The sequence below is a fragment of the Chrysemys picta genome, chromosome 2 (assembly GCF_011386835.1).
Source record: "Chrysemys picta bellii isolate R12L10 chromosome 2, ASM1138683v2, whole genome shotgun sequence".
Taxonomy (NCBI): Eukaryota; Metazoa; Chordata; order Testudines; family Emydidae; genus Chrysemys; species Chrysemys picta.
The window spans coordinates 136,622,972-136,635,388 of NC_088792.1; the positions used below are offsets into that span (position 1 = coordinate 136,622,972).

The 12,417-nt window shown below is 39.3% G+C and overlaps 1 protein-coding gene across 1 annotated transcript in view; it reads right to left on the reverse strand.

The window, feature by feature from the left end:
* The window catches only part of DNAH5 (dynein axonemal heavy chain 5), a 315,641-nt gene that overhangs the window by 195,644 nt on the left and 107,580 nt on the right, over positions 1-12,417 (reverse strand). The window contains exons 8-13 of the mRNA XM_065584236.1: positions 10,891-11,004; positions 9,816-9,923; positions 8,881-9,003; positions 4,172-4,387; positions 2,349-2,456; positions 1,381-1,466 (exon numbers count right to left, since the gene is read on the reverse strand). Coding sequence (XP_065440308.1) covers positions 1,381-1,466; positions 2,349-2,456; positions 4,172-4,387; positions 8,881-9,003; positions 9,816-9,923; positions 10,891-11,004 — 755 coding nt within the window. The remainder of the gene's footprint in view (positions 1-1,380; positions 1,467-2,348; positions 2,457-4,171; positions 4,388-8,880; positions 9,004-9,815; positions 9,924-10,890; positions 11,005-12,417) is intronic.

Genomic DNA, 12,417 nt, shown 5'->3' on the forward strand with positions numbered 1-12,417 from the left:
TGAGCCCTGTTATTGTTACTAGCATTTGTTCCCCAATCTATATTCGGGAAGTTAAAGTCTCCCATAATTACACAGTTCCTATTAGTATTTACTTCCCTAAAAACATTAAATAGTTCTCTGTCCATATCTAGGGTAGATCCCGGCGGTCTATAGGACACCCCAAGCACTATCCCAGGGGAGGCTCTAGTAGTTCTTTTACCCAGTGTGAGTATTGCCCAGACAGACTCCGTCTTATCCATTCCATCAGTTATTATTTCTTTACAGTTTACCTCATTATTGACATACAATGCCACCCCCCCACCTTTACCTTTGTTACGGTCGTTCCTAAACAGCACATACCCTTCCATACCTGTACTCCAGTCATCACTACCGTTCCACCAGGTTTCTGTTATTCCTACGATATCCGGTTTCATTTCTTGGACCAGGAGCTCCAATTCCTCCATTTTGTTACCTAGGCTTCTCGCATTGGTGTATAAACATCTTAATGTATGCCATTTAGCCTGTCTCCCATTAGTTATGCAATTTGTTTCGGACCCCTTATTGTTCATCCCCTCTCTCCTTTTTATGTCCAATCCCATCCCTCCGGCTATATCTGTTCTTATCTCATCACCCTCCTTTTCAATGTTGGAATGGCGTGGAGATTAACTGGACATCTCCCAACTGTCTCCCCCAAATTCCTAGTTTAAAGCTCGTCTGATGAGATGAGCCAGCCTGCTAGCCCATCTTCAGCTATTGATACCACAGCAAACCATTGCAATGCGACATTGTATGTCAAGATGCAGCATGCTCAATGACGAAAAATAGATTTCAATATCCAAAAGAGAACCTTCAGCCCACGTGCAGATAGTCAGTTCCCGTGCTATATTTCAATCGTAAAGACAGATAAAAATAAATAGACTTTGTATACTGCATTAGAGATACAGAACAACAACAACAATTGAGTGATTTTTCTTTCCAGTGTCTATAATCACTGTAGAAGTTAAATATGCTTGACCCTAAAAAGATTAAGAAATTATTCAAGAACCATTATCCTTACATAAAGTTTACACTGTCATCTAAGGTCAGTAAGATCAGGTGATCTCACAAATGTGGTGGCCATGCAACTGCCCAGAAATAAATTCTATTTATGCAGACTGTCAGAAGTGTTCAGCTTTTCTTTTAAAGCAATCTAAGTGGATCCTTTCTTTTTATCAGAATTGGTGAAAAGACATACTTAAAATGATTACTCGAGTATCAATGTATGTCCAACAAGAACAAAAGCATTTTATAGCCAATTTCTTCATTTTTTCTTTGTCAAAAGAGGTTATATTTGACCTAATGTGCAGAAAACTGGTATGCTGCTCTAGGGCATACTAGATATATTTATAAATATCCCTTTACCTTTCGAATTTCTTCAGCATACTAAGAGCTCTTTCAGTGGTTGGAATCCTTTCAAAGGTGATGTCCATAAAGGTCTTTAACTGATTCTGGAGAACGAAAAAGGTTATACTGAGGAGAGCTCTATGGAGTGCACATATTAAATATACAAAGTACTATTTGTCAGTGTGTTTATCATATACTGTACATGAACACAAACTACTTACCTGATAACAGCTGCAGTTATCCTACTTTGGATGTTGTGTGAAAAGAAAATAGCAGAAAAGCAATCTACCTCTCCAGTTCCCTCTGTAGCTACAGAGACCACAGGAGCTCTTTTCTCAGCTGTTCAACCACGTCAACAACTATAATCTGAGGGAATGCTTTCCTTCTCCAAGGCAGCCAAATCAAGCTCTTACACGGATATTGACTTAGTGTAGCAACCTAGTTCTCCCATCAGCTTTACATGGCTCCAGTGGTTAGTGTGTGCAGTTTGCCCTCTAAGAGCCTGCATTTGGGGATTAGGGTAGAAACTTCTCTTTTGGAAGAAATGGGTGCTTAAGTTCTATAAAAGTGAGCATCCTCTATTATTCCATGCACTGGAATACTATGCGTGTGCTGGCCTTTATGCACCAGGCTGGTTTTACCAAGAGACAGTTAAATGCAACATGTAGCCCCTATAAACAGACTCAAGAGTTAAGCACTCCCAAATGCTGTATCAATCTCAGGATGGATAGGAAGTGTTAATCCACTAGGTGCTGTGTGATATTGGAGTGGTATTAGATTTATCATTCATTCTACATGGAAATTTGTATTTTTGATCCATGAGCAAAAACACTCCAAATGCTCCAGCCATTAAATCAGAGCATGCATACACACATTGATATTGCCTCAAATGGACACTTTTTCCCCTTTTGGCATTCCAATCAATTAACAGTAGTAAGCCTAGCCAAAAAAATAATAATCACCAAGCACTTAATTATGCAACCTACATGAAGGTCACTGGTTTGTTTGCAAAACTCTTCATAGTCCTGGTCAAAATCAGTCTTTCGTTGATCTAAGAAGTTGTACTCCTTTTTCTTCATGGTGGCAACAATGCTCTAAACAATTTTTGAAAGAAAACAAAATATCAGAATACAGTTGCCTTATCAAGCAACCTGTCATGTTCAGTTACTTACATCTGTTGGGTTTACAAGGTTGTGTTCTGTGTTTTCTACTATAGATTTTAAAATCTCCATTTTTCAAATGCATAAACAAAACAATCTGAGTGATAGATAAGGAAAAAATTACAACACAGTCCACAGCAGTTGCACTTTAAAACACTTCCATCTATTGTAAGTTTTAATGTAGAAACTGATAGAAAATTCAAACCCTAGTGATTTTCTCATTTAAACATATTTGTTACCCATAAATAATTCTTTTCACATACAAGTGTGCAACACTTCCATATAATACACTCTGGTACAAAGTAGTAGTATATCAGACAAAGCGAACAAAAGTTCACGTTAAATTTCTAACAAAAACACACTATTAATAGTATTTCCTTTAATTGATGTATTCTGTGAGGAAAAGAGGAATATTCAGAATCACATTCCACTGCATAAACAGCCCTAGCATTTGTTACTTGCCCACTGTTCAAGCATTGCTGCAGTTTGCACAAACGGAAGCACAGATTGGTTGGCTCCCCGACACCAGTAGCCAATAATACTGTTAAAAGTTGGGTTTACTCCTGCTGATCAGCCACAGTTCAGCATGCTAGCTGCTTGTCATGCTCCACTTATCATTTAAGTCCAGACCCATATTTTTCATGGGCATAGATGGATTCACCATTGTGAAGACATTTTAATCTAAACCTACTGATTTTTTTTACCCTTGTTATAATAATTTCTTCCATGAACAAAGTAAACCTAAGATAGCAACTAAATGACAGAAGATTACATGTGTTCATACTGTTCTATTCAACTGGTAAATGAACTCCAGAACCCTTTACCTGTCAAGTGTTTCAGCCAGCCACAAGACAGTGGATACCTATGACACTGCCACATAGTTCAGTAATTTAAATAAGGCTACTACCATTCAATAGCAGCATGGCCTCATAATGACCTTCAGGCCTTTTTTTAATTGGCCTTTGATTTTTACCATCAACAGCATGATATGTATTATTTCAGAATGAAGCATAAATTTTCTCCCCCTGAACAGAGGGCTGCATAAAGCTCTTAACATAGGGCTTCAGTGGTGCAATGGCTGTTGAGTGTGTCCATGGAGTTTTACCCTAATATCATTATCAAGACAATTCTTTACTGGCAACTCATCTTAAGGCACAGCTGTAGCAGTGAAACATCAGCACCAGACAACCTAAATAGGTGACCTCCCATCACAATGTTCAAATACCATTAATTTTATTTTTATACTGATAGAATCATGACATTGTGCACTTGACTGTGAAAGGAATAATGAGGAAAGGAAATAAGGAATCCATGTATCTCTGCCCTAACCTCTTGCATTTATCCATGTTTTGCATATTTTGCCTATTTCACCCCAACCTTTCTTGCTTATACTCCCTCCTTCTTTGCACATTTATCCCTCCCTCTAAACCTTTGATGGAAAATGCTTATTTAACAGCAATTATATTGACTATAAAAGTCTTGTGTTTTCAAGTAGATTCAACAATATACATCTTTGATAACGGACTAGTACCCAGTAAGATTAGTACAGCCTATTTTTAAAATTTCTCCATAGTCTGTCATCTACATTTGTTGTTTTAATTCCAACTCTGCCTAATGGTGTGAGGGGGCAAGATTTGCTTGGTGTGTACCTGATATTTTGTTGCCATAACTTCCAATCCTTCAATCTTTGATTCTTGCAGAACTAAGTAGGTTGTAATGGTACTGAAGACATGTATAATTTTAACTAGACGTCGATGAAATGTTTCAAATTTTCCAAAGATATACATCTCACTAAAATCAAACTGTCTTTCAGCTGGATTTTGTTCTAGTTTTTCTTTTGTCTTGTGAAAACAATTTTGATACTCCTTGGAAACAACAAAATTGAACAAACATGACAGACATCATAAACATTTCATTTTCATAATCTAGAATAGAATTATCTAGACAGTCACCATCTCTAATCAACTTGGGGTGGGGGGTAAATTTGATCAAGTAATCACCTGTCTACGCTACACCAAGTCTTTAGTGCAGTTCTTCTCTGAAAAATTAAGTTGAGAAATGGCATCATGGGATTCCACATTCATTATGTCTTCATATTTCAATATTCAGTTTGCTTATCACATTCTTAGCTACATCAAAACAACCCTATTGCCTTCAATGGCACTATACAAGTGAACTCAAAAGTGGGAATTTAATTAATTAACATGTAGAAAAAGAACCCAATTCACTTTCCCTTAGTTGGACAGTAGTTAGAACAAGGTTTATCATTAAGGGCAGATATGACTGAGTACAAACCAAATAGTTCTGCTGAGTAACAGTGTCTTCAGTTTTCCCAAATCATTTCCTACAGTAAAGCACTGCATAAGTTAGAGTGCAGCTCTGTTGCAACAAAAATACTTATTCTGGCTTGTGTGGACTGCACCAAACCTTACTATAATCAAGTTAAAAAAAAATGTTCTGTCAAGGGTCAAACTATGAACAATTTAATAACACCGGTACATAGTTTCTCTCACAGATAGCCCCATTTAACTTGCATACAATTACTCTCGTCTGAAGGACTACTGAAGAGCCAGGATTTTCACAAGTGCTTAGTAATTCTGGGTGTTGAACCTGTAACACTTTAAACCATTTTCTAAGGTTGGATGCTGAGAACTTCTTGAAAATCTACCCCCTTTACAGTGTTTTAAGTTCAGCACCCAGAATCACTAGTCACTTTTGAAAATCCTGGCCCAGATTGCTTGCTTGCTTGCCCCTGACAATAAGGGATTCATAATCTATCCCTACATTCATGAATCAGACTTCAATTCCAAGCCAGTGCTTCTCAATATGCAATATTCCATCTTTAACCCAAGTACAGACCTAGACTTAAGTGTATGTAACTCAACTCTCTTCTTTTAAGATTAATCCCTAAAAGCATCTTCAATATGTAAATGAAAAATATTTAATTTAGATATTAAGGTTTGGATTTTTTGTAAAGGGGCTCGAAGGAGTTGGTTGCCAAATTCCAAAAGGCTTTTTTGAAAAATCCCCACCTTAGCCTATAGGCAGTATGCAAATCTCCAGTGTGCGCTCTGGTTAACTTCAACAGCTCCTCCAAGTTTCTAGGTTGCCATGTATTCACTCTAACAATCCCCACCACCTCCTTACCATGACTACCATCTTTCTGGAGAAACTCAGAGGGCAAGAAAAATCCCAAATATTGCAGTGTTAAAAATGTCTATGTTGAAAATTTTACTCTAAGATTTTAAGTGCCTACATGATTTAGGAGCCCAAATTCCATTTTCAAAAGTTACTTAGGTATTTCAAAAGTTTACCCATAATCTCTTCTGGAGCTAATTAGGTGTTGAGGAATGTTTCCTTCCTGCTTTCATTATTCTTTCTAGTTATACTGACCAACATGCACCGGCCTGGGTACCTAGAGCAAACCTCATATTTAAGCACCCAAATGAAAGATAGAAATGTGGCAAAAGACCACCGTGGCTTAACCACGAGATCTTGCATGATCTAAAAAATAAAAAGGAGTCATATAAAAAATGGAAACTAGGACAGATTACAAAGGATGAATATAGGCAAACAACACAGGAATGCAGGGGCAAGATTAGAAAGGCAAAGGCACAAAATGAGCTCAAACTAGCTACAGGAATAAAGGGAAACAAGAAGACTTTTTATCAATACATTAGAAGCAAGAGGAAGACCAAAGACAGGGTAGGCCCACTGCTTAGTGAAAAGGGAGAAACAGTATCAGGAAACTTGGAAATGGCAGAGATGCTCAATGACTTCTTTGTTTCGGTCTTCACCGAGAAGTCTGAAGGAATGCCTAACATAGTGAATGCTAATGGGAAGGGGGTAGGTTTAGCAGATAAAATTAAAAAAGAACAAGTTAAAAATCACTTAGAAAAGTTAGATGCCTGCAAGTCACCAGGGCCTGATGAAATGCATCCTAGAATACTCAAGGAGCTAATAGAGGAGGTATCTGAGCCTCTAGCTATTATCTTTGGAAAATCATGGGAGACAGGAGAGATTCCAGAAGACTGGAAGAGGGCAAATATAGTGCCCATCTATAAAAAGGGAAATAAAAACAACCCAGGAAACTACAGACCAGTTAGTTTAACTTCTGTGCCAGGGAAGATAATGGAGCAAGTAATTAAGGAAATCATCTGCAAACACTTGGAAGGTGGTAAGGTGATAGGGAACAGCCAGCATGGATTTGTGAAGAACAAATCATGTCAAACCAATCTGATAGCTTTCTTTGATAGGATAACGAGCCTTGTGGATAAGGGTGAAGCTGTGGATGTGGTATACCTAGACTTTAGTAAGGCATTTGATACGGTCTCGCATGATATTCTTATTGATAAACTAGGCAAATACAATTTAGATGGGGCTACTATAAGGTGGGTGCATAACTGGCTGGATAACCGTACTCAGAGAGTTGTTATTAATGGTTCCCAATCCTGCTGGAAAGGCATAACGAGTGGGGTACCGCAGGGGTCTGTTTTGGGACAGGTTCTGTTCAATATCTTCATCAACGACTTAGATATTGGCACAGAAAGTACGCTTATTAAGTTTGCGGATGATACCAAACTGGGAGGGATTGCAACTGCTTTGGAGGACAGGGTCATAACTCAAAATGATCTGGACAAATTGGAGAAATGGTCTGAGTTAAACAGGATGAAGTTTAACAAAGACAAATGCAAAGTGCTCCACTTAGGAAGAAAAAATCAGTTTCACACATACAGAATGGGAAAAGACTGTCTAGGAAGGAGTACGGCAGAAAGGGATCTAGAGGTTATAGTGGACCACAAGCTAAATACGAGTCAACAGTGTGATGCTGTTGCAAAAAAAGCAAACATGATTCTGGGATGTATTAACAGGTGTGTTGTGAGCAAGACACAAGAAGTCATTCTTCCGCTCTACTCTGCTCTGGTTAGGCCTCAGCTGGAGTATTGTGTCCAGTTCTGGGCACCGCATTTTAAAAAAGATGTGGAGAAATTGGAAAGGGTCCAGAGAAGAGCAACAAGAATGATTAAAAGTCTTGAGAACATGACCTATGAAGGAAGGCTGAAAGAATTGGGTTTGTTTAGTTTGGAAAAGAGAAGACTGAGAGGGGACATGATAGCAGTTTTCAGGTATTTAAAAGGGTGTCATAAGGAGGAGGGAGAAAACTTGTTCACCTTAGCCTCTAAGGGTAGAACAAGAAGCAATGGGTTTAAACTGCAGCAAGGGAGGTCTAGGTTGGACATTAGGAAAAAGTTCCTGTCAGGGTGGTTAAACACTGGAATAAATTGCCTAGGGAGGTTGTGGAATCTCCATCTCTGGAGATATTTAAGAGTAGGTTAGATAAATGTCTATCAGGGATGGTCTAGACAGTATTTGGTCCTGCCATGTGGGCAGGGGACTGGACTCGATGACCTCTCGAGGTCCCTTCCAGTCCTAGAATCTATGAATCTATGAATCTATGAAAGCTTATATTTAGGTAACTAGGTGTGGAATTTGTCGTGCAACTTTAGGATTGCAAATGTTATCCATTGAAGATATGCCACCAGATTCTAATTATAATTATCCCAGGTTAAATCCTTAACTGAACTTCAATTAAGGAAATGGAGTTACACCAGATTTTTCCCGGGGAAAGTGAGATCATAGTTTGGCCCACTGTTTTACTAGAGAACTGTCTTTCACTTTTCTGTATGCAATGAATTCTTTAATGTCAGTCAATGTTAGACAAAGACAGAGAACACACCACAAATACCAACAAGACTAAGGCAGTTGGAAACATCTGTAAGAATCTATGTAAACTTCAATATAGGATTCTCTCTGAAGAAAAGTATTTAGTATTGAATGACTCTAAAGTAGTTAGTGCATTTGGAGAGAGACTTTAAAAGAGGCTCTGTACCCAGGACTCAGAATATGATGACAAAGGAAAATACTGCCAGAGCATGAACTCACTACATGCAACTTCAGGGCTAGAATAGGTGCAAGGAAAGGGATGTAGAGAAGAGAACCCAAGACGCCTTGGCCACTTTTGCATACTTGATTAAGAAGCAGTCAGACAGTCTTTATGCACCAAGAATGAAAGGAGTCAGTCAGTCCCCAGACTACATGGGAGAACATGTCCCCACCTGTCCTTCTACACCAGCAGTCAGACAAGGGAGTGGGGTGGAGATCTCGCAAGTAGACTATGAAGCCTAAGTGGACCAACATCATCCAGTGGATGTATTTTGCCTGCAGAACACAGGGCAGAAGATTCTAGCAATAGAACACTGAGGCACTCTCCCGCCCCTTCAGTCCCAGGAGAAAATCCAGTCCTGAGGCCACACATTCTTTGCACTTTCATTTATCACACACTGAGCTTTAAGGTTACCTGTTTAAGTCTAATAGCTGCTTGCAGCTTCTCCATAACTATCTTCTGAGGCTGGTCCCAGATGGTGGCAGTCTTGTTGTTAGTTATGTAAGCTTTACATGCTGTTATCATCTGATTTGTTACCTAAGGATAAAATTAATTTCTAGTCTTATGAATAGGTCATATTTAACATGCTTTGTTTTCATTTCATTTTATGTCCCCCATTTACTCGCTACTGGCCGACTGCACATGAAGTGCCAAAGCTTCCAGCCAGGTGTGTAGACAAATGGTTTCACCTCCAATTGCCAATCTCAATTCTATTCCCCAACCAAAATGTTGCTGATCAAGTCACTACACAAGAGATGGGATAGTCTAGAACTTTAAATGTGCCAAACGAGGTTGAGGTGACAAAGCGCTTTTGTGCCTTGTGAGTCAAGTATAACTAGTTATGTCCCAGATGACTGCACTAGGAGGGAATAAATAAGAGGCATTCTTAAATTGAACTCCTATTTTCATGCAGGAAAGCAGAGTGATAGTTAAGAAATGAGCTAAGTTAGTAAAACTGTTTGTATACAGAGTGCAAAATTCACAATTGGCATAAGCAGCTATAACTCGGTAGAAATCAATGCAATCACACCTGCTTATGACCAGAGTAAGTTTAGCCCAGGTTGTCTTTCAAGGATTCTCCCCAAGGACTCAGTAGGTTTTTAAACACTTGTCATGGTTACTTGCATCATTTAAAAGACTTCACTCTAGATTCTTTTGATCAGCATTTTAATGTAGTCTACATTCAAAGGAGAGTCAAGAATTCTACACGTTGAGACAAAGGTGGTCTCACTAAATTTCCAAGATTCCTTTGTGTTAGTCTCCCCATGGGATCTTTTAATTAAAAGTCAGCTAGCTGTTTTGTACAGAAAGTGATATTGACACAAAGAGAGTATATTGTATGCACCCACCTTCACAAACAGTGAGGTTATCTTCTCAGAGGTATTGTAGTAACGCGAGATGCTGTGAATCATTTTTATTGCATTTATGAGACCTGGAATAGCATCTACCATGGACACCTAAAAGGAAACACCAAACGTTTCTCAGTGAAATTCACCACTGCCTTGTATCTTGTATAATTTACAAATATGCAGAGAGGGTACAAAGCGTCACCTTTCTAATTTGACAGTCTCTTTTCTACTGTGCATTCCCTTTACTGCATTAGCTGACCTATCTGATAGCCCAACTACTGTGATTAATTTGTCTGATTATTTTGAGAAAAATCTTGCAATTCAGGCTCAGACAACAGAGATGCAAAATGGAATCTAGAAAGGTCAAATAACTAGGGCCTTGTCTACACAATCTTCCACTGATTTAACTATGCAGTGTTGTTGTAGCCGTGTTGGTCCCACGATATTAGAGAGATAGGGTGGGTGTGGTAATACCTTTTATTGGTCCAACTTGTGTTGGTGAGAGAGACAATCGTTCAAGCTTACACACAGCTCTTCAGCTCTTCTTGGCACATTCAGGCACTTAGAAGCCTAAATCCCACTAACAGTAATTGGGATTTTGCCTCCTAAGTGTCTAAATCAGATAGGTGTTGCAATGCTGAGCACTGCAATGCCTCAATATCTTTACAAATCTGGGTCATGGTCTTTGACCAGGTAAGTTATAATGAGGAAAAAATAAGCCGTCTCTGCATAGCTTCAGCACAGCTCTAAACTCCCAAAATTTATATTGAAATTAGTAAAAAAAAGAGTCAGCATTGCATGTCCTTGGATGTCACAGAAACCGGAGCATTTGTTAGATCTGGCCTGGTATCCCTGAAGAGGGAACACTCATTACTAAGTAACTTGTTTTTCAATGACAGTATACTATAAACCTGTTTTGAGAACTTGGAACTAGATGCAGGGATTCTGCGGATGCAAAGTAATGTTACATGACTTTCAAACTGGCAGTGAAACCTATGAAATGGAAATTTGCTTGCATTTCAGTTACTATATGGAATCTTATCTTTTCATTCAGGGAGTCAAAAGTTGTACTTACAGGGTCACTGTTGTATAGGGGGTCACAGCATTTTTCCAGAGTGTAGAGATACTTAACATTGTCTTTGGCTTCATTAGCTGCATCAGTGATGCGAGTATCCAGCTCTCGCCAACTCTAAAATTAAGAAGTAAAAACCAAAAATAATTATTTTAAGAAAAATTGAAATGTCAAAGATATTGTACCAGGTGAGGATCTGGCCCTCTGTATCATATCAATAATTTAATTATAACCTACAGTAACAGATACGTAACAAAGCACAATAGAATGTAGTTAGTATTATAGTCTATTTTCCATTAGATGCCTATGTATATAATACCCATTAAAGTTACATTAATTGATCCAGAGAACAAGATTCCCACTATGCGTAGGTATAGCTACGTCTATACTGCACACCACTTTCAGCAGCATGCAGAGTGCATGCAGCTACACACTGCAGTGGAAAGCAGGCTGAGTCCACACTGTGGTGTGTAGCTACATGTGTCAGGGAAAGGCTCTAGCAGTGGAGAGGGAGCAAAGAAAGATTTCAGCAGCATCCTACTTTTGGAGCCTTCCTCCACTGCCAGAACCTTTCTGTGCAGCTTGGGAAGACTCCAGCAGCAAGGAGCTGGCAGAACCTTTCCCCACTGCCTTCCCACCAGCACCTTTTCCTGCTGCAGGGAAAGGCTCCTGCAGTGGGACATAACACTACTAAAAACAGAAGTGTAGATGGGGAGGTGCTGCTTGGACATGCAGAGAGCCGCATAGGGTATATACCACCTAAGCAATGCCTCATGGGCTACACTGATACTTACATCCATGCCAGGGGTGCTACCTGTGTTCAGACTCTACACACCACTGAAAGGAGTGTGCAGCATAGAGGTACCTTATCAGTTTGGTGGAGTTCCCAATTCAGCATCTAACTTATCTTCACTTCCGTTACACCTCAACCAGACAGGTGACACAATAACATTCGAACAGCAAGTGGCAGTGCCAGGGCATATTTTATACACTATCTTCTATGTATGTATCATGTGATGCCATGAGGGAATGAACTTGCATCACTCTCACCAAGACAGGAGAAATTCTAAAGGCAAAAGGATTTTTTCTTTTTTTTTTTGAGTTGGGGAATACTTAGTTAACATTCCCCTCAAGAATAGTGGTAAATCCACCCAGACCCCTCAGCAATGTGTGCGAGCCCTGAATTCCAAGAACTTGCAGAAGCTGCTACTGCTTACAGGTTATGGGCCTGTGGAAAAAACAAAGCACAAGAGAGGGAAGTGATGACCAGCATATGGTAGGGAAAACTACTTTATCTTTTCCCTCATTGCAAAAAATGCCTGATGCTAGGGAACTGGTTGGTAGCATATTTGAAATTAATAATCTGCCATCAACACCTGAAGTGGCTACTGAAGCAGCACACTTAGATCAGCTGCTGCCAACACAGGGATGTAGTGAATGGTAAAATAAACCTCTTATTGCTGATCGGAAGTGCAAGTTGGAGAGCAGCACATGGGTGGGAAGGATAGACACTGGAAGCGAATGTGGTGG